The sequence below is a fragment of the Macrobrachium rosenbergii genome, chromosome 4, assembly GCF_040412425.1.
Source record: "Macrobrachium rosenbergii isolate ZJJX-2024 chromosome 4, ASM4041242v1, whole genome shotgun sequence".
Lineage (NCBI taxonomy): Eukaryota > Metazoa > Arthropoda > Malacostraca > Decapoda > Palaemonidae > Macrobrachium > Macrobrachium rosenbergii.
In genome coordinates this window covers 63,450,082-63,477,134 of record NC_089744.1, presented here as the reverse complement: position 1 = coordinate 63,477,134, position 27,053 = coordinate 63,450,082, and the positions used below count along the sequence as shown (strand labels likewise).

Below are 27,053 nucleotides of genomic sequence, written 5' to 3'. Positions count from 1 at the left end.
TATATATATATATATATATATATATTTATATATATATATAAATATATATATATATATATATATATATATATATATATATATATATATATATATATATATATATATATATATATATACACATATATATATATATATATATATATATATATATATATATATATATATATATATATATATATATATATATATATATATATATATTTATATATATATATTATATATAAATAATGTACATTACTTTTGATATCTTTAATCTTTTCCCAATTGGTTTATTATGAATTATCAGAAACTGGTGTCCTCAACTCATGGCTACGTTAGCCGCCGAATTTACTCAATAGGAAAAATTTCCAACTTACGTTTGAAGAATTTGGCTTCCAGTTGAACGTTTTCAGTAAAAAAAAAAAAATAAAATAAAAGTTGAAACTCTGGGTACACATAACCTCCTTCACGAAAAAAGAAAAACAGAAAAGAAAAGAAAAATACTGAACTGAAATGAGCGACGGTAACACTACTCACTCTGAGTGCAGTCGGGCCCCGCGAATCCAGGATGACACTGACAGGATCCCAATATACAGTCGCCGTTTCCAGAGCATCCCTTGGGGCAGCCTTCGGTGTACTCCGTGGAGACGTCGCCTGTCAGTGACACCTCCTGGGGATCGCCGTCGTCGTTGTATAGACTCAGGAACCAGTGCCCCTGCTCCAGATACTTCGTCAGCGTCTGCGGCTGAGATGGTGCCTGTGGAAGAAAAGCGAATTTTGTGGCATTTAATGATGGTGTAAATCAGTTTTATCTAGATGGCATGATTATGTAATTCAGAGTCTGTTGTATCTCAAAATGGACGATAAACAGATAGAATATGAAAGTGACAAATAAATGACAGTAATGCAACGCTGACAAAAATACAACAGTTGGCACACCGAAGAACAATAATTCGTGGCCAAATTCACATTCACTGTAAACAGTGAACTGTCTTTCACGGTAGACAATTTCCTCATTGTTTCGTCAATCGCGACAAGAGAGAGAGAGAGAGAGAGAGAGAGAGAGAGAGAGAGAGAGAGAGAGAGAGAGAGAGAGAGAGAGAGAGAGAGAGAATGAATAGGGAACTTATTCAACAATGGGATACAAGTTCGTGTAAAATTAATCGGGGAAAAAAATCCGGTAAATAAATAATGTGAAAATTTTGGCCAAACTTTTGTTTGTAAAATGGGGAAAAAAAGTTCTGCACTTTACGTATAGAATTGCTGAAAATCAATAGGTACCGAAATAGTTTGCAAATTTGTTATCAGTGTAGTACTGTCAGCTGTTGTATAATTCTGCCTGATGGCATACAGTTCTCAAATAGATATAACATACAGATCATTGAAAATAACAATGGCTATAATGTACAACATATATTATATATATAACGGGGTTCGTTGCCACACAAGTATAAAATCAGATTCTCTTGTACTTTTTGGAAATGGTTTCATTAACGAACAATGACTGTCAATATTGCATAGAGAAATAATCATTGTTTACTTGTCTGTGGCATTTGAGAGCAAAAGGGACACCATCATTATTCATTTTCATTTGTTCCCCGTTTTGAGATTCCGATAATAATCATGAAAATAAAAGCTGGAATAAGTTAAAAGTGAATTCTTTTGACAGCGTATGAACGCTTTTTGTATATAAAAAACAATGATATTAAAACATGTATTCGAAGACTATCGGTCATCGAAGCAATCATGCAATATTATAAAAAGGACACAAGATCCTTGAATGCAATTTCAAACCACTCATTCCAGGTAATGGTCCTCCCAGAAATAAACGTCAAATTTAATTATACAAAACGGCGTCCTCCCTTTAATTCCCTTGCCGATTTATGAAGCGTAAAACAGCATGTTAAACAAGCGACTAGATTTAAAGAAACGTCAATAAAGAAAAATGTCTGAAAACAACACAAGGAAAACGCGAGGTTTATATATCATGATATTTTTTTCTGTATTCCTGTATTTGGCACAGCGTTAAAAGTATCACCATAAATTGCAAGATCTGGGAAGGTCGTAAATCAGAGACATTTCTTCGAGTCTCGTCGACCCCAGCTCAGTGTTTAAATTTATATCACATCTGAATAAATGGACGCATAACAACTAAATGAATGTCACTTTTGAATAAATGTACGTTATTTTAAAATGGGTGCATAAGTGAATAGATGCATACAACTGAATGTATCTCTATTTTTCTAGGGTGCACAACCACTAAATGTGTCATTTTCAAACAAATGGATGCAAAAGAACTAAATGTATGTTATTTTTAAAAAATTGCACAATACCTAAATATGTGTCACTTTTGAACAATTGGATGCATAATACTAAATGTATGTCATTTTCAAATAAATGCATAACAACTATATGTATGTAATTTTTAAATAAATGAATGCGTAAATAAATGTATGACATTTTTAAATGGATGCATAATAACTAAATGTGTCTTTTCCAAATAAATGGATGGACGTCATTTTCAAATGGATACATAGTAACTAAATGTATGTCCTTTTCAAATAAATGGATGGAAGTCATTTTCAAATGGATGTATAATAACTAAATGCATGTCCTTTTCAAATAAATGGATTCATGTATTTTTCAAGTTGATGCATAATAACTAAATGTATGCCCTTTTCAAATAAATGGATGGATGTCATTTTCAAATGGATGCATAATAATTAATTGTATGTCCCTTTCAAATAAATGGATGCATGTAACTTTCAAATGGATGCATAACAACTAAATGTATGCCCTTTTCAAATAAATGGATGGATGTCATTTTCAAATGGATGCATGATTACTAAATGTACGTCCTTTTCAAATAAATGGATGGATGTCATTTTCAAATGGATGCATAATAACTAAATGTATGTCCTTTTCAAATAAATGGATGCATACCATTTTCAAATGGATGCATAATAACTAAATGTATGTCCTTTTCAAATAAATAGATGGATGTCGTTTTCAAATGGATGCACAATAACTAAATGTATGTCCTTTTCAAATAAATACATGCATAATAACAAAATGTATGTCCTTTTCAAATAAATACATGCATAATAACAAAATGTATGTCCTTTTCAAATAAATGGATGCATGCCATTTTCAAATGGATGCATAATAAATAAATGTATGTCCTTTTCAAATAAATGGATGGATCTCATTTTCAAATGGATACACAGTAACTGAATGTATGTCCTTTTCAAATAAATGGATGCATGCCATTTTCAAATGGATGCATATTAAATGAATGTATGTCCTTTTCAAATAAATGGATACATGCCATTTTCAAATGGATGGATAATAACTGAATGTATGTCCTTTTCAAATAAATGGATACATGCCATTTTCAAATGGATGCATAATAACTGAATGTATGTCCTTTTCAAATAAATGGATGCATGCCATTTTCAAATGGATGCATAATAACTAAATGTATGTCTTTTTCAAATAAATGGATGCATGCCATTTTCAAATGGATGCATAATAACTAAATGTATGTCCTTTTCAAATGAGTGGATGCATGCCATTTTCAAATGGATGCATAATAACTAACTGTATTTCCTTTACAAATAAGTGGATGGATGTCGTTTTCAAATGGATGCATAATAACTAAATGTATTTCCTTTACAAATAAGTGGATGGATGTCATTTTCAAATGGATGCATAATAACTAAATGTATTTCCTTTACAAATAAGTGGATGGATGTCATTTTCAAATGGATGCATAATAACTAAATGTATGTCCTTTTCAAATAAATGGATGCATATTAACTGAATGTATGTCTTTTTCAAATAAATGGATGCATGCCATTTTCATATGGATGCCTAATAACTAAATGTATGTCTTTTTCAAATAAATGGATGCATTTCATTTTTCAAATAAATGGATACATAATAACTGAATGTATGTCCTTTTCAAATAAATGGATGCATGCCATTTTCATATGGATGCATAATAACTAAATGTATGTCCTTTTCAAATAAATGGATGCATGCCATTTTCAAATGGATGCATAATAACTGAATGTATGTCCTTTTCAAATAAGTGGATGCATTCCATTTTCAAATGGATGCATAATAACTAAATGTATGTCCTTTTCAAATAAGTGGATGCAAGCCATTTTCAAATGGATGCATAACAACTAAATGTATGTCCTTTTCAAATAAGTGGATGCATGCACTTTTCAAACAGATGCCCAATAACTGCATGTACGTCATTTTCAAATGGACGCATAACGACTACTCTAGGTGTGCGCGTTAACAATGAAGGCTAATACTCAGTAAGTCAATACGTTATTTAAATATTCAAAATATATCCGCATACTGGAAATTCTTGTTAGGGAAAAACACACAAACAGATTCAATGCAAACGAAAGAATGAAATGGTTGTGATGGTGGGAGGGTTTCGTAATCCACACGTATATAACAAGAAGGGGGAAAAAAAACCAGCATTTTGAAGTCTTCCTAATATCGCCAAACACAACGACTGGTAATGATTTAATTAGATTTGCCGGGAATTACGGTATGGAGTTATTAGATTATCTGGATATATCAACTCGGATGAAAAATCCGAAAAACGTAAAAAAAAAAAAAAAAGATTTCATACTCCATAAAGTGAAAAAATGTTTTACCTTTCATTGTAATTAAGTACCTGCATTCAAACATTTCGAAAATTTCTAATACTCAAAGCCCACGTGAGATTGGCATCGTTACCGACATTAACATTCGGCATTTCTTAAATATTTACGAGAATACGGGTTCGTTACGACTCACTCGAGACGTCACTTACGAAAATGAAAACCATTTTCACTCGATGCTTCGTAAATGAACAACTGAACCCAAACCAAAACAACGAGAAAAAGAAGACATAATGACATCAATTAAATAGAAAATATTTCAGAATGGCTTAATGATTCGGGTAACTCAAAATTCATATTCCACGGATATTTACTCCGGGGAAAATCTACAGGGTTTCTGTCAGAATTCCTTATTATATTTATCTTGATTATTAAGCCATTGGCAAAACAAAAAGGTAGTGTACCCCGAACAAATCCTAAAGCTAGTTGGAGTGAATGCTTTGATTTTAATTATTGTTTTGTTTGCTCCTTTCTAAACTTATAGTGCTGGTATATGAAAAGAAGAAAGTACAGTGACATAGGCTGATTTACAAATGGGTATAAAGCCAAGCACTGGGACACTTTCATTCATTCAGAACGCAAGACAAGAAAAAGAGGGAGTTGGAGTGGTTGAAAAGCAATCTGGAAGAAAGGAAGCGGAAATGGAGGTAAAGTAAAGGGCTAAAAAGTATAGCTGCGGGACGAAGGTACGCTACAAACTTATTAATGCCTACAGTGTACCGCGTGAGGTGAACTAATGGCACTAACCGTCCCCCCCCTTCTACGGGAACAATAACATAGGTGCCCTTATGAACGTTCTCCTTGAATTTCTCCTTAGAATGTATAAGTTATTCAAAATTAAAGTAATGAGGAGTAATAATAATAATGTGAGTAAAACCAATATAACTGTGGACTGAATGTGATATCACAAGACTGGTAACAACAGTACAAATGGTATAAAAAACTACAACAATAATACTGCTCATAGAAAATGGGACTTTCTCAAACATAGCAGCAATTAGAAAACGGGAATAAGAACAAACCTTTGGCGACCTGGTCGTCCTTCCGGAGCTGGTCTTGTACCCGTTGAGTACTTGCAGGAAGTCGTAGGACGTGTGAGTCGGGAGGGCGTTCCTTCTTCCGTAGATGCCGATGGAGGAGCCCCTCGGTATGGACACGTCGAACTTGACGTAAGCCGACTCAGTCTGGTAGAACTGCATATTCCAGTAACCGTAGGGCGGAATCTCCTGACGAAGGCGCTCTCCGAGTTCCATCATCTTGAAGGTTGTCCCATCCGGAGGGATCGTCTTTTGAGGTCTGAGCTTGTGTTCTGCAGAGAAACAGCATTCTTAGGTTGACATGAGAGAGAGAGAGAGAGAGAGAGAGAGAGAGAGAGAGAGAGAGAGAGAGAGAGAGAGAGAGAGAGAGAGGTATTTAGATTTTTGACAATGAAACTTCATTTGGTAGAGAATAATAATCAGCCACCCAAACTTGGACTATCGAGAATTGGTTCACGGGTTTACATTTGCAAGAAATGCGAGACTTTAGTGTTGAAGGTTCTGCAAATTAATTACCCATAAATTATGTCGCCAGGCATTGGTTTGACTTTCTTCCTACAAAGACCAAGTTAAGGACAATTTATGACCGTCACTACACCTGAATGAGTTACTTTTTCATTCAAAAAAAAAAAAAAAAACTGAAATGTTACATATTACTGTAAATTTCCCAAACTATTCTTAATAAGAAAAAAGAAAATGGATGACTCACTTTGGATTTTAAAAATGATGATTCTAAGTCAACTAAGATAAGTAAAGCAGCTTTTACCTACTACCCTGAAACTATACGAGTTACCCTGTTGGTTATGGTTACAGATCAATAATTTTAACATAATAACTCGCATTAAAGAGTAAAGCATTCCAATGTACACACACAGAACAGACACACATATATATATACACATAAATATATACATATAATATACATATATATTATAAATATACATACATATATATATATATATATATACACACACATATATATATATATATATATATATATATATATATATATATATATATATATATATATATATATATATATATATATATACACAACACAATGACCTTACGCGCCAGAATAATTTCTCATTTGAATGCAAGACCGGGAGTGCAATCATTCGGTCACATAACCCGAGAGAAGAGAGACGAACATTCTACCCTAGCAACGAGAAGAAAATTGCTGGGGAATTAACTTATCTATGTTACGTAAAAATGTGGTATTTCTGGTACTGCGACAGAAAATTCTGTTAATGTTTGGGCGACAGTAATTCAAACGGATATTCTTGATCATACCACAACTGCGTGAAGATTCATTTTGCAAGCTATGTTAAACGCGCCAAGATTTTCCATGGAACCCTTAAAAACAACAGCGACAACACCAGGGACTACAAAACGAATAATAGTATGTGTAATTTAACTCAAGCAAAGCGAGACGAAATACAGGAATTGCAGAATTAAACCAAAATTTGTAGCGGATACATTGTTCAAAAGATAGTCGATACTTTTCTCAGATCGAAGACCTTGCAACAAGAATAGAATATAGAATTTAGGGCAAAGGCCAAGCGCTGGCACCGATGAGGTTACTCAGCGCTGAAAAGGAGACTAGCAGAAAGGTTTGAAGAGTGTAACAGGAAGAAAACCTCGCAGCTGCACTAGGAAACAACTGTTAGAGAGGGTGGACAGTCAGATGGAAGAAAGACTATGAACGGAGGTACAATAAAAGGAGTGAAAGAGGTTGCAGCTAGGGGCCGAAAGGACGCTGCAGAGACCCGTAAGTAATGCCTATAGTGCACCACGAGAGGTGCACTGGCTGCACTAGCACCCTACGGAGCTTGTAAAAAAAGAGTACAATGCTTATACTTCCGAAATGAGCTAAAGAAAAATTTTGATTTGCCGTAAACCAACGATGAAATTACTAAACCGCACTAAGTCCTGTCTCAATAGCACTCGCCAGAGTAGCAATATACAATAACACGTAAGACAAAGAGAGTGATAACTGAACATAAATGAGAACCAATATCAAAACTGCAGCTTGAGGGAGAGAGCCTCAAATAATGAGGTTTATCAGGAACAAGCTGACAATTATCCACTAGTAATAAGGGTCATCCCCATAATAATAATAATATGGACAATTAATCATATCTCGGATGAATCTCGGTTACTCCCCTTGCAAATGAAAGTTAATTGGCTTGAGAAGTTGCAGTTTCGAATAAACTAATTACCCACCGAATACAGGTTTGACGACAGAAACGGTTGACTTTACAACAAACGCACCCTACATGAGCGGTATAGTTTTAGCAGTAGCCTTCCTGGATGGGACTGAATAGGTGTACAAAGGTCTGGAGGCTACAAGATGTTAGACTGAGTAATCCTATACTTGAAAACATCTTACTATTCTACTTTTGATGTAGACAGCTCTCCCTGTGCTTCAGAATTCCAGAAAAACAGAAAACCTGGAGCTGAAGTGGATGATAGACACATCAGCGGAAATACGATGAGAAACACGTACCGAGTAGGAAGACATGACCTTGATTTACAGTAAATGACAGACAGCTTTTGCGAGCAATGTCGAAAATTACTCTTGAAGAAAAGGAAAAGGAACACCAGTCTTCTGACGGAGTTGACTCATGGTATTAGTTGTTAAACGTATTACAAACTCTTTCGTTCTCATCTTTAGAATTGTATTACTTCCAAAGAAAATATGAGTCAACTCCGTCAGAAGACTGGTGTTCCTTTTCCTTTTTCCTACAGACAAATGCCAGTAGCTATGGCCTAAGGTTGCGTTCAATGAGGTCGATTAAAATCTGATGACCAAAGAGAAATTTACGGAAAATTACATGTTTTATGAAAAATCTTGAGACAATAATTCAAATATAGAAAGAGGCAAGGGCGAGAAGGAGGGTGGAGTTAGGCGGCGGGAAGATGGTAGGATGGGTTAAAACAGTCAGGGATTCTGAAACGAAGGACTATTACAAGAGTTCAGGATAAAAATATTACGAGGACAGAAGACTCGGCAAGTTTTCTTCTTCTTTTGTAAGCAAACCAAAGTTTGCGGAGCTAAAAATCTAACGATACAGAGATCAAGGCACGTGTTTGACATCTTCTAGTATTAACACAAACTCCTTTACTAGGTCTTGTGCTTCCTTTTACTTACCAAGCTACACGTACAGAAGGAAAAATAAAGGATAATAGTTATTTCTGAATCCTCGTCAGGATGCTTCATCCCAGAATATATAACATGAAGTAAATACGTCAAATAATCATACGCTTTAATTTCTATTAAAATTCACAAACCACTAGAAATATGAACAAAGAATTTCATAAAGGGAAAATTAGATGACGAACTGAAATCACCACCAGTAAAAATAATAATTCAAGTATTAATGACAAAAGGGGAAAACTCGCCCAATCGAAGGTCATCGAATCGGAATCGATTTGACACCAGGTCATGGCCAATCGTAAGTCATCAAATGACAACAGGTCACGACAGCAAAGGGATCAGAGGTCACTTGCAGAGAGGAAGGAGAATGCGCGGGTTTTGGGAGGAGGAGGAGGAGGAGGAGGAGGAGGAGGAGGAGGAGGAGGAGGAGGAGGAGGAGGAGGATGAGGAGGAGGGGGAGGGCATTCTTGGTAAGAATGATAGGGCAATGGAGGCCGGGTGGACCAACATGCCGACGTAGGCTTAAAAGTTAAAAGAATGTGGCGCTAGATTGATGCTGGCGTCTGACAAGTCCCCCCACTAAAGTTTTAATAGGTGTTTGTTCTTTGAAAACACCCACGAAGTAGATCCATCTCGACTACATATTCGAATATAAATCATGGCCTTGCTCTCCATCTATATCAATTTAATTTGCATAAGGGAGTCGGAAGCTCGCGCGAGATTTCTGGGAAGGAAAGTAATGACTGAGCCGGAGGGGGAAAGTGAATGCCAGAATTTGCTTGTTTATCCTGCCCGCTTGAAGATGTTGCACATAAGCACAGAGATTGGCAACGGATTAAACATCTCACAAGTAACTAAAAACGATGTTACGAATGTACACAAATAATGATTTTGGTAAGAGAATGAAATAATCGTCATAATCATAATTACTCTTATCTACAGTAAAGATGTCATGAATTTACACACATAATCATTCTGGTAAAGAATGAATTAATCGTCATAATCACAATTTCTCTTATCTACAATAAAGATGATGTTAGAAATGCACACAAATGATTATTCTGGTAAGAGAATGAAACAATCGTAGTAATTATAATTTCTCTTATCTACAATAAAGAGGACGTTAGCCATGTACACAAATAATTATTCTGGTAAGAGAATGAAATAATCGTAATAATCATAAATTTTCTTATCTGCAATAAAGATGATATTAGGAATTTAACAAATAACTATTCTGGTAAAAAATGAAATAATCGTCATAATTATAACTTCTTTATCCACATTAAAGATGTCAGGGGAATTTACACAAAAAAGTATTCGGACACATTAAAGATGTCAGGGGAATTTACACAAAAAAGTATTCGGATAAAAGACTGAAATTACCGTAATCAATAAAACTGAGAAGCAGCTTGAAAACTGAGCTAACGAAAATGTAGGAGAGAATTCCTATCATAACACGGAAGAGGAAACTGGACATGAAGAATTATGATTACTTCCATCATATCTTGTATCAATATTTCATGCATAAATCATTCCAGTTATCATAATTCCGATTTCGACGAATGAGGTTGCAAGACCCAAGGTACTTCCCTTCCTGGGATTAAAAAAAAACATTAGCATAGGACTCTAACAAATACATTAGCGCAGGATTGTAAAAAAATTATATTAGCTTAGGACTCTAAAAAAATATATTAGCGTAAGATTCTAAAACAAATATTAGCATAAGTTTCTAAAAAAACACTGACGTATGATTGTAAAAAAAATATATATATTAGCTTATGGTTCTAAAGAAATATATTAGCGTAAGATTCTAAAAAAATATTAGCGTAGGATTCTAAAAAAAATATATTAGCGTAGTATTCTCAAAAATTATATTAGCGTAGGATTCTATAAAAACAGATTAGCGTAGGATTCTAAAAAAATAAATTAGCGTAAGATTCTAAAAAAGTTATCAGCGAAAGATTCTAAAAATATATATTAGCGTACGACTCTAAAAAAATATATATTAGCGTAGGTCTCTAAAAAAAATATATTAGTGTAGAACTGTAAAAAAGTATTAGCGGAAGATTCTAAAAAAAAATATTAGCGTAGGATTCTAAAAAATATATTAGCGTCGGTTTCTAAAAAAATATATTAGCGAAAGATTCTAAAAAAAATATTTGCGTAGGATTCTAAAAAAATATATATATTAGCGTAGTATTCTAAAAAAATATATATTAGCGTAGGATTCTAAAAAAAATATTAGCGTAGGATTCTAAAAAAAATATTAGCGTACGATTCTAAAAAATATCAGTGTAGGATTCTAAAAAAAAATTAGCGTAAGATTTAAAAAACAAATTCTAAAAAAACATATTAAGTACGATTTCTAAAAAAAAATTTACATTAACGCAAGATTCTAAAAAAAATAAATTAGCGTAGGATTTTAAAAAAGAATAAATAGCGTAGTATTCTAAAAAAAACATATTAGCTAGGATCCTGAACACTATATTAGCGTAGGATCCGGTAACAGATCTGTTTTGTCTTGCATACGCCTTGTTTTTACGCCGAGCGAATCTCGGGAGAAAGAACCAATCTACTTCGAAAGTGCTTTTCTTGTCTTGCGGCAACAGGATGCAAATAGAGACGACGCAAACATTCAGTATTCGGACGAATCCTCTCTCTCTCTCTCCAGGAAGGAAGAAAAAAAAAGTTAAGGATATGGGGGCAGCAAGAAATTCGTTTCTATATATGATTATGGAAATATCATTAACTGAATCTCATACTTTCTTATGCACAGAACATTACGGATGTGATTTGGCATTACGGAAAATGAAGAAGGCTATGCAAACTAACCAAGGAGCTTAGGGTTCAAAATAATAATTAATACATTTTCATGAGGATGAATATTCATTAACACCAATTCGCAGCGCATTGTCATTAATGTTTCAATATGCGGAGCCTTTTCATCAGTTTTAATTCTATTTCCATTACTTGTTGTTGCTTAACGAACATATAGCCTTACAATTTTAACTGCTCTTATCACTATTACAAGCCTAAAATTAAACTCACGACGCTAATTTTACCTGCGCATATACTAAAAAACATCAATGTAAACTAAAATGCGAGGTTCAAACCAGCAAGCGGAAATGAAATATTTCCACTATGAAACCGCCGAATTCCCTAACAATACTAAGTTGTCATAAAACCCTCAAATCTTAGGTGTCCATCGATCTGATTTAATTAGGTATAGTAATGCACTCATGTCTTACTCACTACTTAATGCACTACAGTTCTGAGAAATTCCTTTAGATTGTGGAAACTCTGGTACTAGCCAAAAGGTGTGTTAGTGTGGAAATGCAGCGTAATATGTAGAACTTACGAATCTTCGCAGTTACCTTTTATGTTTTTTTTATTCAGATACTAAATTAACGATCAACACCTGGCACAATATCAAATCTTAATTTCTCGTGTGCAGAATGTGAGACAATATGCATTACCATGTCATACTATTGCCATTTCAATATGCAATTAAATTTTCAAAGCGCGTTAACTTCTTAAACGTAGTCTTGGCGATTAATGAACCTAAATCTTACATCATTTCACTACTCCAGCACTTGGAGGAGAATAATGGAATAAGTTGGTGGCAAATCTGAAAGATCTGAACCTGCTTCTCCGACAAATGTACATAACTGGATAAACTCTAGTATTCTGTATAAAAAATAAGTTACAGCAACAGAGAGAGAGAGAGAGAGAGAGAGAGAGAGAGAGAGAGAGAGAGAGAGAGAGAGAGAGAGAGAGAGAGAGAGCGAGCTTGATCAAGGCGCCATGATTGGGGAAAGCGGCGGAATATCGGGGAGTCAAGCATAAAAACTCTACGGTCGCTGCACTCTATTCTTCGCACGAGTTATGGTGGCATTTGTTACCATTATTGCTCCCTTCCAAAGGCCTTCTGACCTAAAAATGATGCGGTTCTCAGTAAACAAGCTAAAATGAGTCAGGCTGATGTGAAACGAATATGTAAGATTCTGGAGATGCCGTTCTGTTTATTTACCGCGCGAAAGGGACAAAGCTGTTGACAAAAGCTCTGAAAGCTTAAGTGGGAGAATCCCTTCTGAATGGTGCTTTTGGAATTGAAGCTCTTTTTTTATATGCTAAAGTATTATCTTAGGTTCTTGTATTTCACTATGTAAGAAGACTCCATAGTCGGTTGACCTTGTAACTACTGTTAAAAGCATAAAGGTCTGTCTTGCATCGTAGGCTAAAATTTATGATGGAATGGAATATAACATTTGGACAAAAGGCCAAGGGATATGACCTGTGAGGTCATTCAGAGCTGGAAATTTGCACCCTGAAACAATTGTTTTGAGAGGTGGAAAGTAAGACGTTACAAAACAAAATATGAACGGGAGTACATAAGAGGAATTGAAAGGGGTTGGAGGGACACTGCAAAGAACCTTAAGTAATGCCTACAGTGCACCGTGTCAGGTACACTGACGGCACTACACGGTACAGAGTAAAATTTATGATATGCCTCACAATTGAGACATGAATAAAAATTTTAAATATGTTCGTTTGTATTCTAAATCGAGTATATTCCTTAATATGCCATCCTCAGCAATCGAATCGTCTTCTTTCACACACGGCGAACTTCCAAAAACGCTCGTATAGAACAAGGAAGCTTAAAAAAAAAAAAACTAAACTTACTCACCCTTTATAACTGTCTAAAAAGTAAAAGGGAAAATAAATCTGATTTCAAATACGAAACGGCTCCCCTTTATATATTAGGCAAAATAAATGACACATCAGGAAAAGGTGTGAGGGGCTTGCTGGGAGGAAAATGAGTGAATTCATTTTCTCCACCTGATATTTTATCGTGTAACAAAGGCGTGACGCATGGGGTGTGTTGTGCTCTGACGGGGGGAGAAGAGAGAGAGAGAGAGAGAGAGAGAGAGAGAGAGAGAGAGAGAGAGAGAGAGAGAGAGAGAGAGAGAGAGAGAGAGAGAGATTATGATAAGAGTACTGTAGGCAGACCCATAAACCAAAAATCCTGTAAACGTATATCTGAAACACTGCAGAACAAGTAATATGAAAATCAACCAACGGCTCAGAAGGAATCTTGTTAAAATGTAAAAGCTTATTTATATAATTTTAATAATTAATAGTAAAGATCCGTGAAAAGAATCTCGGAAACTGAGACTGTAGTGTACGAGTTACCTAAACAATAGTCATAACATAGTTCGTTATTATTATTATTATTATTATTATTATTATTATTATTATTATTATCATTATTATTATTATTATTCAGGAGATGAACCCTATACATACGGAACAAGCCAGCAGGGACCATAGGCTTGAAATTCAAACTTCCAGAGAATATGGTAGATAGAATATAGAATTTAGGCCAAAGGTCAAGCACTGGGACCTATGAGAGAAAAACCTCGCAGTTGCACTATGAATCAATTGTTAGGAGAGAGTGGAAAGTAAGATGGAAGAAAGAGATTATGAACAGAGGCACAGTAAAGGAATGAGAGGGGGTTGCAGCTTGGGGCCGAAGGGACGCTGCAAAGAACATTAGGTAATGCCTACAGTGCACAGCCTGAGGCCAAAGAATGTGGTGTTCATTTGAAAGAAATTACAGAAGAACTGCCATTCTTTCTGCCAGTCATTAAGGTCTCCAGTTAGTCTTGTGAAGTGACACGCGCCGCTCGTTGATGTATGGTATGCCTTTGAACAAGATACACTCACGCAAATTGATTTCGAAACTCATTCAGTCACGATAATGCAAGACCACATTGCCCCGTGGAGAAACGTCAAAGGGAAACACAATTCATTAATAATATTTTTCATACGAAAATAGTAAAGCGATCTGTGGTGGCCTTATCAAGGGAGAGATGACTTAGAATAACACGTGTTTTAGTATGCTTATAAGCCACGACAAGAATTCGATATGGATGACTCAGTTACATATACAGAACAGTGCACCAAGTTTTAAATATACATCGCCTGGAAATATGTAAACAAACGTTGGAACACATGTACATAGCGAAATTTGGGGCCAAGTAATTAAGCACACTTTAGGTTAAAAATGATAACTCATTCCTGTACGTATGCGAACCCTGCATGACAAGAAAGGAAATTCGTCACAAATCTATTTGCTGCAGAGACTGATGCTCTGCCAAAATGAAAATGACATCAAATACGTACTCTCCTTTGCATTAAGGCATCGTAAAACTGGTCCCAAATTTTTTTCCACGGAGAAATGAGGGTTTTGGGACGCGACGTCTCCTACAGTTTTTAACGCAAGTCTGTTGCTGTATTCTACTCTATTTCATGCACTGCACGATAAAAATAAAGAACTGGTACATATTTCCATGGAAATCAAAATTACCTTTCATTTGTTGAAAACAATTCTACATTTTCAGAAAAATCACCGATCTGTTCTCCCCACTTCATGGGTCAGAAGAGATTACACAGTATTAAGCAAAAAACTGAAATGTTTTGATAAAAGTACAAACTCGGATACTATTGCCTGCATGTGGCCCAATCATGAAATAATGATTTTTACTTTATATAAATTCACAATTCAGTAAAAACTTCTATTTAAAAAAAAAACATAGGGCACTTAATTTCTCTGCTAAAGAAAAAAAAATTTGATTCAAACATAAATCATAACTCCTGTAGAAGTTTTTTTACACTCCTTACCTAAAAAGTTTTTTTTTTTCTATAGTAAGTCCATCTTATTTGAAATTCATCAAAATCCTCAGCTTTAAAGCTAACACTGCAAACAATATTTCTGACCGAAACAAATAATTCTTATTGCAACGCTTTCAACACCAAACAATTCTTTTTGCAACATTTCCATATTCAACACCAAATAATTCTTTTTGAAATTCTTAAACATTCTAACACCAAGCGATTTTTTTTTGCAAAATGTTTAATTCTAACACCACACAACTATTTTTATAAAATTTTTAATTTCAATACCAAACAGTTATTTTAACAAAATTTTAAATTTTAACTCCAAACAATTTGTTTTGCAAAACTGTCAATTTTAATGCTAAACGAGAGAAACTCAGATATGGACCTCAAGACACATTTTTAAACAAAAGTGATAAACCATACTAGTGATTATTATAATTTCATGCAGTTATTGCAAATGGATTAATACAAATGCATTATGAAAGAAAAAAAGATATAACTTAATCTTTACTGAATCAAAAAGAGAGCAAATGGTTATAAGAAAAAAACTTGCAAAATAAAAAAAGTGAAAACTGAACTAAAACCAAATTAATTCTGCAGAAAACAATTAAATTTGTAAAATAAAAAATAAGAAGCATTAAAACATGCAATGATGGATATAAAAATACATCTACTAAATTATATTAGACTTGGGAAGAATTACTGTACCTGAATTTGCGTTCGGGAAGAAACCATTGAGGAGATATGATACGAAGATGCGAACAAAACCACCTCTGATTACATTTCTCAACCCTCTTCACTCAAAAGATTCTAAGGAGTTTAATTATGGGTGTCACATTGTCGCTTTAAATAATTCAAAACGTTTACATCAAACACATTAAGAGCATTTCAAGGTCTAGTGAAGTTTCCTGAATGGTTTTTATCTAAGGGTGCTTTACATATCTATCTTTTCAAGGGCCTGCTGCGGCCATCCTTCAAAGAAACTAATTAGCTTTTACGAGAGTAGCTCTACAGTGCTTGGTGTAAAGGGTCTCCACTAACTAAAGAGACATGTTGTCTATTCATCTCCTTTAAATATTTATTCGTATAACCAAGGCATGTCCGACTGTGAAAACTTGATAATCGACAAAAAATAAGATAATTTTCCCTTTTCTTATTCTCTCTCGTCAATGGTTCTTACCTACTGATAAAAGATTGGTTATTAGTTCAGGTTTCATTTTCGAGGACAAAGAGGAGGTTTCATCTCACCTTCTAATTCTCTTTCAACCTCAGGCGAAAGGGGTGGGATGGTTGGGGTTGGGGTAGTGGAGGGTGGATCAGGGCCTACTTTGCAGTTTTTAGGGGAGCTATCTGTACTGGACTTATCAGAATCAGTGTCAGCTGATGCAACTGGAGGAGAGGCATAACTTGAGTAATCTGAAATTCGATTGCCAGGTCTGCTCTCAGGCAGAAAAGATTGAGGAATTGGAATGCTATGAGTATTTGATGGAGCACTGCTTGTCTGACAAGGGCAAGGGCAATTGCACTGCCCAGTTGATGAGGATGGACTTTGGGAAACTAGTCGACTGGCTGTGGCACCTGCAAAGTCTGTTGAAGGATCTTTGTGTGAATTGATGGTATCACTGTAAGTTTGATTACCAAGAACTGTCAGAGACAATCTAGCAATGTGTTGCTGATCATCAGGTTTAACTATACTGATATCAGCATCTTGATCTTTTCCAGTAGTTGGAACCGATACTGACAGGATATATAAAGGTTTGCTCTTTCCTTCAGACCCAGGGTTAGATTGGGCATCGTCATCTGTTGAAATAGTGACATTCACAGTCACTGATTTGGATTTCCTGGCAACAGACTGCACCTGCCTTTGGGTGCTGGGTAGGAAAGGGTTCTGACGATGAGAGACAGAGCTATCCTCAACAATAGTTCCCATTTCTTTCCCAAGTTTTTCAATTTCTTCAGGGTTATAACTAGATGCCAATGACGGATTGTTATGGTTTAATTCCTCTCTTTCCTTCAGCTTTTCTTCATAGTGTTCTCTATCTTCACTCCAAGGTTCAGTAGAATGTGAACTGTAGGTCAGGGATGATACTGGTTCATGATATGTTACATGATGCCTGTCACTCTGATGGACACTTCGTAAATTTCGGGATTCCGCTGTTGATGAACCATGAATCTCTTCACCAACAGTGGAAGCATAGGTATTTAATGCATGCACTCTTGGCTCTCTATCAATCACTGTGGTGCCAGCATAATGGTCACTAACGTGTGACCTTTGGTATGGAGGGGTTGACTCTGTTTTTTGCATGAGGAACTTTGGAATACTTAAGAAACTGCTATGCTCAAATGCACGTTGCTGTGCAGAGCTATCAAAATCTGAAACTCTTACAGGCCTAGGCTCTAAAGGTGGTGATCTAGTGGGCAAGAACTTAGCAGTGTATAAGTGAGCTGATGGGACTGCAGGGGGCTTTGATGGTGTAACATGATGTGGTACTGGTGTGGAAGCTGGGGTTGTTGCCTCTGTTGATGTGGTTTCAATGTGCTTCTTAACAGTGGGTGTTATTTCTCTATCATGATGCTGGGAGGCAGGGGAATAATCTGGCCCAGTTTCCACTGACCTGTGTGGCCAAGATTTTGAATCTAATTGTACAACTTCTATCTCAACGACTTCATCTTGCCCTTTTGGTAACAATTTGACCTGGGGCTCAGAGATGTCGAGCTGAAAATCTTCTTTCATCAGTGACATTGCTCTTAGACCTGATGGATAATGAGTAATGCTCTGTACTAAATTAGTTGGTACCACATGCAATCTCCTAACTGGCTGTACAGTGACAACTTCTGGGCTACGGAAACCTGCTTCTGTCTCACCAATATCTTCACTCTTACTTAGTATTACGTCATCTGAGTCATCTCCGTCATCCTGAACCTCTTCAAAATCATCTCCGCCCCCTTGACTGGGTCTTGCATGTGAATTTTTATCTGAATAATCATCAAAATAGTAAAGATTATCTTCATCATCATTATAGTAATACTCATCATGATCATCTAGATCATAATCAAAGATGTGCGGAAAGACTTCAACAGCCAATCGTGGTCTTGAGCGAGAAGAGCCCTCAGAGTCATAATAATCTGGTGATCTCTCTACATCACGATACTTTGGAACCCCTAGTGATCTCAGGATTCTTGAAGGGTACTGCTCTGGGTCTAGAGAAAGACTTTCACCGAGTATGTACTTTGGATCATAGGCATCTGCAGAACTCTGATTAAGAGACTGTTTCTCTTCTTCTACAGATATTTCAGTCACCAGGGGTGTTTCATCATCTCTTGTATAGTTACTGTTTTCATAACCATACCTTGAAAACCATGCATTGATAGAACTTGAAATGTTCTTTCGCTTGTTAATTTGGCCATCTTGAGTGAGAGAAAACCTTAATGTACCTGTTTTCTGTGCACCCAGTGAAGGAGAAGTAATCTCACTGGGGGGATAAATAATGGAATCTGTGTCTAGTTTTCTACTCACTGAAGAAGAAAAGGATAATATCTTGGATGAATTACTAGCATCAGGTTTGGGTCTTGGAGGTAATGTAGGGAATGCTCCCATCCAAGAACGTAAAGGTTTGCTCTGACGTTTTGCTTTGTCTCTTTGAGTACCTGATGCAGCCCTTGGGTCATCTCCAACCATGATATCTGGGTCAAAATCTGTCCAATACATTGATAGGTCTTCTAATGTAACATTGCTTTCACCATTAATTATATCTGGTATATCTGTTGACAACTGTACTTGTGTGCTATTTTCCTGTTCATATTCAACAAGATCAGCGTGACTTTCATTAGGCTTGTTGCCATACATGTAATCAGGCTCTGTGACAGGTTCACTCTCTTCATCACCATTTTTGGCAATATCACTATATTCATCGATCTGGTTTACAACATCTGTGTCTTTGGTATAGTCATCAGTAAGGCTTATGCTTACAACCGCATCAGAAACTAACGATTCCTCTCCCTCACTGTATTCAACAACGTCTATTACAGGGGCATAAACCTCACGAACATTAGACTGGATGACTTTAGCACTATATTCATCCTTGGGGGCAGGAGCTCCATCTGGAATCTTGTCTGGCAAAAAGGAAACCTTGTCTAAGGGCACATGATCTAAGATTACTATTTTTGGTGATGCAGTTGAAGGAGTATCTGCAGAAGGGCTGGCTAATTCTGGGTCAGCATGAGCCCCTTCTGAGGGTAAAAGAGGAGGATGTTCTGAGGGAGCACTTGCAACTCCATCCTGAGTACTAGAAGTGGATTCAGAAGTTTCCTCATCATGAAGTGGCAGCGCATTAGGAGGGGTGGCTCCATCTGATTTACTACTTTCGGTGTTTGCTGGTAGTGTACTAGGGAGGGACACAGTTACGGGATTAGACGGGGAAAGGGAAGCTGGGTAAGTTGGGGAATTAAACTGCGGGTTAGGAGGAGGAGGAGGAGGAGGAGGTGAGTGTTGCAACGGAGGGTCAGTATCCATGCGGGGGGGATCTAGATCATGCTGCACACTCCTACGCATGCGGCGGGGAGACAACTCGGCGATGGGTTGTTCAAGGAGGTATTGGTAGGGCCGTTGTTCCTGTATGGCATTGTACAGAAAGAGGAACCCATCGTCATGAAGTGTAGGAGGGCTATGGTCGTGTCGCCCCCGACCTTGGTGGTTACCTCGAGATTTCGCCTGACCAGGATGTGCCTCGTCGCTAATCACCGCGGGATCTTCGACCAGAACAGCACAACCTCCATGGGACCAAGCTAGGCTGCTTGTTGCTGCAATGAAAAAGTAATGATATGTCAGAAACCTCGACAATTTCAAGCATAGCGTCAATACAACTAAAAAATAAAAATTTTCTTGATTTTTTTCCTTGATCTAGAAGTTTTTTCTTTTATATAAATTAAAAACTATTATATAAACATCAATATTATCCATAAATTATCATTATTAAAATGTTGTACATACATACATACACACATTATATATATATATATATATATATATATATATATATATATATATATATATATATATATATATATATATATATATATATCGTACTGATACCTGACAAATGCTAAAAAAATAGCCAACAAATACATATGTATATATATATATATATATATATATATATATATATATATATATATATATATATATATATATATATATATATATATATATATATATATATATAATTTTTCATTTGCCATTTATCCTTAATGTGCTACTCCTCCCATTTCCAGGTAAACTGCAATTTACTGTTCTCTGCATCTGTCACATTACATCTTTATTTCTCGAATAAAAAAAAACACTGTCTTCAGTCACGCACAAACTGACGAATCCAAAGAAATTGATCTCAGGTCATCTCGACTCCCTTAGCATAAACAATATTTCTTTACATATGTTTGCACACAAAATTTCACAGCAGCCAGGTTCTGAAATGATTACTAACTTTTTGCGAGTGACCAATGTCCACTTCACTAAGATGAATATGTACGAAATTCTACATCTTCCGCACTGGCGAATGACAGAATTCTCACCATAAGAATTCCAAACTGGGGCGAGATTAATGATATAAAAAAAAAAGCCTTCACGGAATAAAGAAAAAGTCACCTTGCCCTTACTAAAAGATACTCCGGACGCTTGATAAAAGAGGCTACGTGAAAGCAGAAGGGGAGGACCAGCAACACTCTTTCCTTATATAAAATACGCCACGTGGGGGATCACTCTCCAGATCCATCTCCAGCAGGAAGACCGAAAGAAGGAGACGATAAAAACCCACTTAAATATAAGATGCTGTCTTGGCAATGAAACGCTTTCACTTCAGCATCGAAAAATTCTCATGCGCGGTAGAGAAAAATCAAAGTTTTATATATGTACAGACATTACACTCACACACACACATGTACATATACATATATATATAAAATCATGAAGCTACAAATGTCGCTTAATATCAAATTCACGCTACCTCGTGAGTATCTCCGATGGAGAATTATCACCGAAGGGGAATTTATATATAAGTGATAAATGAATTAGTACCGCCGGGACTAATTCATTTATCACTTATATAAATTCCCCTTCGGTGATAATTCTCCACCGGAGATACTCCCGAGTTACCGTGAATTTGATATTAAGCGACATTTGTAGCTTCATGATTGTATATAAATCACGGTGTGATAAAAAATTTCATATATATATATATATATATATATATATATATATATATATATATATATATATATATATATATATATACATATATATATATATATATATATATATATATATATATATATATATATATATATATATATATATATATACATATATAATGTATATATATATACATACATATATATATATATATATATATATATATATATATATATATATATATATATATATATATATATATATATATATATATATATATATATATATATATATATATATATATATATATATATATATATATATATATATATATATATATATATATCCTGTCTGAAAAAGGCAGAAGATTGATAATCCCACTAAAGTTCAGAAGGGGAGAACGCCAAAGAAAAAATCTGGTAAATCTAAGGATTCTTCAGTAACTGCCACATCATTTGTTACTTCTAAGTTTGATTAGTCCACAGAGACCTTACTTTAAATTGTATTGACACTCCAAGGAAATCCAAGTTTTTAAACCATGACAGGTCACCATCTATCTCTGTGTTTCCTCAAATACGCGAAGTGGAAAGGAAAGATTGAAAAAAAAAAAAATGTTTTCTCGTTTTTTCTTTGCAGATTTCTACAAGCTGAGATTTAATAATAAGGGCCCAATGCGTCTAAAAATATCCTAGAGACAATATACGAACCGTTAAAAAGATCACACGACTTCAATTCTGAAAAATATAGAGTCTGCATGGATGTGCAACAGCAAAAAAAAAAAAAAAAACCCATGCAATGTCTACCGTAGCAAAACGTACAGCTATTTCCGCCTCACCAACTGTTTCTTTAAATGCCAAAATATAAAAGTCCTTAGAATTCTACCACCAGAAACCTGCACTCACCCAGTATGTATCTGTGCAGTGTAGTTAAATAATGCACAGAAAAACTTTTGATAAAAAATCAACAACCTCAAAACATTTATTGTGCATAACGATTAAAGCTCATACGAAACTGTCAGCGAAAGTACAAAATAATACTAGTTCCTCTTGAAAGAACATTAGAATGAAAAGTGGGAAGCTGATACAACACCCTTTAATTTTTTCTACCGAACAGACTGATTTATAATATTGTGAAATACTCACGTGAACACACACACATACACAAACACAATATATATATATATATATATATATATATATATATATATATATATATATATATATATATAATATATATATAATATATATATATATATATATATATATATATATATTATATATATATAATGTAAGTTATATAATATATATATATATATATATATATATATATATATATATATATATATATATATATATATACATACATATACTATATATATATATAAATATATATATATATATATATATAATGTAAGTTATAAGATTTACATAATAATAATTTTACTGTGCACAGAATAGCTCTTTTAGTTACGAAATATAGACCTCATAAACCTTGTTAATTTCAAAGATGCATAGAAGAATTATTCATATATTCAATTCTCTGAAAAACGAGGAAACACAACGGACATTTCATAAACATGTTATGTTGAGGCCAGCCAAGCATTATTACATGGAGTTTAATAATGCTTCGGAAATTTCTAAAAATTATCCTACATTGGTCACAGAGAGAGGGAGAGAGAATATCCTAAATTGGTCACACACACACACACACAGATATCCTAAATTGGTCAGAGAGAGAGAGAGAGAGAGAGAGAGATATCCTAAATTGGTCAGAGAGAGAGAGAGAGATATCCTAAATTGGTCAGAGAGAGAGAGAGAAAGAGTATCCTAAACTGGTCAAAGAGAGAGAGAGAGAGAGAGAGAGAGAGAGAGAGAGAGAGAGAGAGAGAGAGAGAGAGAATGCTATCTTGATATTTGGAAAATTGCCCGTAGTCGTGCCACTACTGGCCTCTCTGCCACCTGCCCCCCAACCACCCAACCTCAATTCAACATCCCCCCCAACCAGCCTCCACCAAAAAAAAAAAAAAAAGAAGGGAAAAAAACTGGGGGGGAAAGAAACATGAAGAACAAGTGCTAGAACCTCCAGCAGTTTTTGCTGTGGCGTGTGTCAATGGCCGACATACAAACGAGGGGGATGGCCTCCTACCTCTCCAGCGGACGCCTTGGAAAGAAAGGCCCACAAAAGACGCTGAAGGAATAGTAAAAGGGGAACGGACCAAAAATAGAGGGGGGGGGGGAATAATTCAGAAATGAAGTACGGGTTCTGTCGCTACTAAATGTAGACGTGTCATTCTAAGAATGTCGCTCAAACTGACGCATTGAAGAAAAAGAAAGATGGAAAATTATGCGATTAAGAGACAGATATACCGAAAGATTTAATGAAGCTAATGATTCAGGATAAATCCTACGGGCGCAGTACATCTCATAGATTTACATACAAAGGCAGAAGAATAAAAATTGAGATATCAGACACTGTTTAAGCTGAACTCAAAGTTCTGAGCAAGCTGTACTGTATTCGTGCATTCTAAGAAAAGACACTATAATTAAACACGATCTTACCACCGAGGCCGCAATGTAATATCACATCCCGGGAAAACTTTGGAGCGAAAAATCTCTATGGAAAACTCAGGCTAATGTAAAATAATCAGAGGAAGAACATCAAAGAAAATTGAAGTTAAAATAAAATAAGCAACGATAAAAATAAGACTCAAGGACAAAATATGTTCCAGCCTCTTTGAAATTTTCTTGGCGAAGTCTGGAAAGTTGTAAAACTTGGCCCACCACCAGCACGGTGCTAATAACGTTAATGTTGGGGGGGGGGAGACTGGGATGCCAGATGAGGAGGAAGGGGAGGAGAGGGGAGGGAGTGTGGGTATTAGCAGGCAAGAGGGAGAGGCAGGGAGCTGGAGTGAAACGAGAGGGAGGAGTACTATCAGGGAGCACCGTGAAGCAGGATTATGGCTTTGGGGGCAAAGCCTTTCAGTTTCTTTGGCTGCAATCAACTGCAACCGGGGAATATTGCGTCTAGGTCGAGTAATAAAGTAAATAGAGTAATTGGAGAAGAGCACCTCACGGCATTCCACCAATTTACTGTACTGAATTTATTTTCTCATTTGTAACTCACTACCTGTCGCGACACGAAACACTTACAAAGGAAAGTTTATCAGATATAGAGAGTGCTCTCATTTGGTGTATGAATTCTCACATAAAAGCTTAGTCAAATTTAAATTAAAGAAATCAGAAAGCAGTGACCACATTGCAGAAACTTTTTGAATAGTGAAGAGGGGCAGTCAAATGACACAGAACGTACTTAATAAGTGAATTTTTAAAATGATAATCACTAACCGTTAATAAAGGTAATTATGGAAAGTGGAAACTTGATGACCGTGAAAACATAAAGAACACGCAATTCTGGACATAACGGCTCAGAAGTGTCTCTTCAATTTGATCGATTGACTTACCCAAAAACATCAAGCTTCAAAGACTGAAGTTTTTAATCTAAAAATAAGTAATGACTGGTTCATCAAGGGAATGGCTTTTTTATTTATCACAGCAAACACATTCAAGGATAAAACACCATCACTCTAAAATTCCTGGGTCCCTGGCACTTCCTTGTTACTCTAATATATAAAATACACTACGAATATATTCTTCTTTCCTATAAATAATAGGACAGTTTACTCACACACACCTGTTAATCTTACGGGCGCCCACTAGTAAGAGTTGGCATAAGGCTGACTTAAACTAAAACAACCTTTTAATCTCTACTATCAAATCATCCATGTGTCTTGTGATATTTCAGCTTTGCAAATTCTTTATTTCCCTATGCCGACAATTCACCATATGTTCCACTTTTTCATTCGAATAACTTCAACACAAACCCGCCGCCCCCCACCACCATCAAGATGTTGGTTTAATAATCTATTTATCAGATTTTACTTAGTCTTTTGCCTCTGGGCTTCACCCTCTGCAACATTTACATTAAATTAAAGCTTTAAATCAACCAAAACTAACTTATTAATCTTGATTAAGTTCCTCAATGTTCTGACAATTACCTTGCAATGACTTCCAACACATGTTAAGGAGTACCATTAACAGTTTGTCATGCGCGGCAATGCAAACATTACCATTGATTGCCGTATTTTTTAGGGGCCCCAGCTGCAGTGCTTTCTGTTTTTAAACTGACTCTCTTCTCCCTGAGCTGCTTCCCATCTATCTCTGTCTCGCCTCGATATCCATCTCGCAAAGGAAATCCCAGTATTTTTTGACCAGCAATATGAGTCTGCTCGTGTGACGCTGTGGTCTGATCTCTCGAACTGATAACGGTAATGACTATCAACTTTATTTCCTCGAAATTTTCGCAACCATCGTACTAGTTTACATCCTTTCACTGTGATAATACATCCATATAATACTACCAGATACAAGTGCTAAAAATGTCACTGACATTACATGCTGTCATCAGACATCTTTCACATCACCATCATCAGATTTAAGAGGATGGATGTATACTTATATACATGGCGGGAAACTACTCACGATCGCACGCACACGTACACGCACGCACACACACACTTATTATGTGTGTGTATGAAGATCATGTCGTTTACGCAATGAAAGTCGTGATAGGAAAGTGAGACGCCAGAGTGACTCAACGACTTCTCGGCTTCACTGTCATAATTTCAAGACAACACAGGGAACTGTAACATTCCCTTTGAATGAGTCGTTGTGTATCACCGGAAGACGCAGGAAGAGAAGACTACAAAGGACACCAACAAATGCTGCCTAAAAGCCTACTTTTATATATACTGTACGTCCTTGAGAACTTCCTTAACCATGGACTTAATTACCGGATGCGTTAATGAATCATCCTTAACTGGCAATAGTTTATCGTGGGAAGGCATATATACGTAGTCGGTGACTCACAAAGACAGTACATTCACTTACGACTATGCGCCGAAATAGTTGCGTAATCTCTGATTGGCACAAAAAAAAAAAAAAAAAAAAAAATATATGTATATATATATATATATATATATATATATATATATATATATACATATATTATATATATTATAAATATATACACATATTTATAATATATTCACGTGTATATATATATTTATAATATCAATATATATATATATATATATATATATATATATATATATATATATATATATATATATATATATATATATATATATATATATATATATATATATATATTTGTGCGTGTGTGTGTTTGAGTATCGAGTCAACCAGAAGAGCAAGTTTATGAAAGAAGTGGCACTAAGTCAAGAAGGGATAAGATTAAGAACAGAGGGG

General features: G+C 35.4%; 1 protein-coding gene across 3 annotated transcripts in view; it reads right to left on the bottom strand.

The window, feature by feature from the left end:
- Nucleotides 1–27,053, bottom strand: part of LOC136835067 (teneurin-m-like) — a 555,645-nt gene that overhangs the window by 102,882 nt on the left and 425,710 nt on the right. For all 3 annotated transcript variants that reach the window (XM_067098230.1, XM_067098249.1, XM_067098240.1), the window contains exons 5-7: nucleotides 16,791–20,342; nucleotides 5,687–5,973; nucleotides 517–736 (exon numbers count right to left, since the gene is read on the bottom strand). In XM_067098230.1, the coding sequence (XP_066954331.1) occupies nucleotides 517–736; nucleotides 5,687–5,973; nucleotides 16,791–20,342 (4,059 nt within the window). The remainder of the gene's footprint in view (nucleotides 1–516; nucleotides 737–5,686; nucleotides 5,974–16,790; nucleotides 20,343–27,053) is intronic.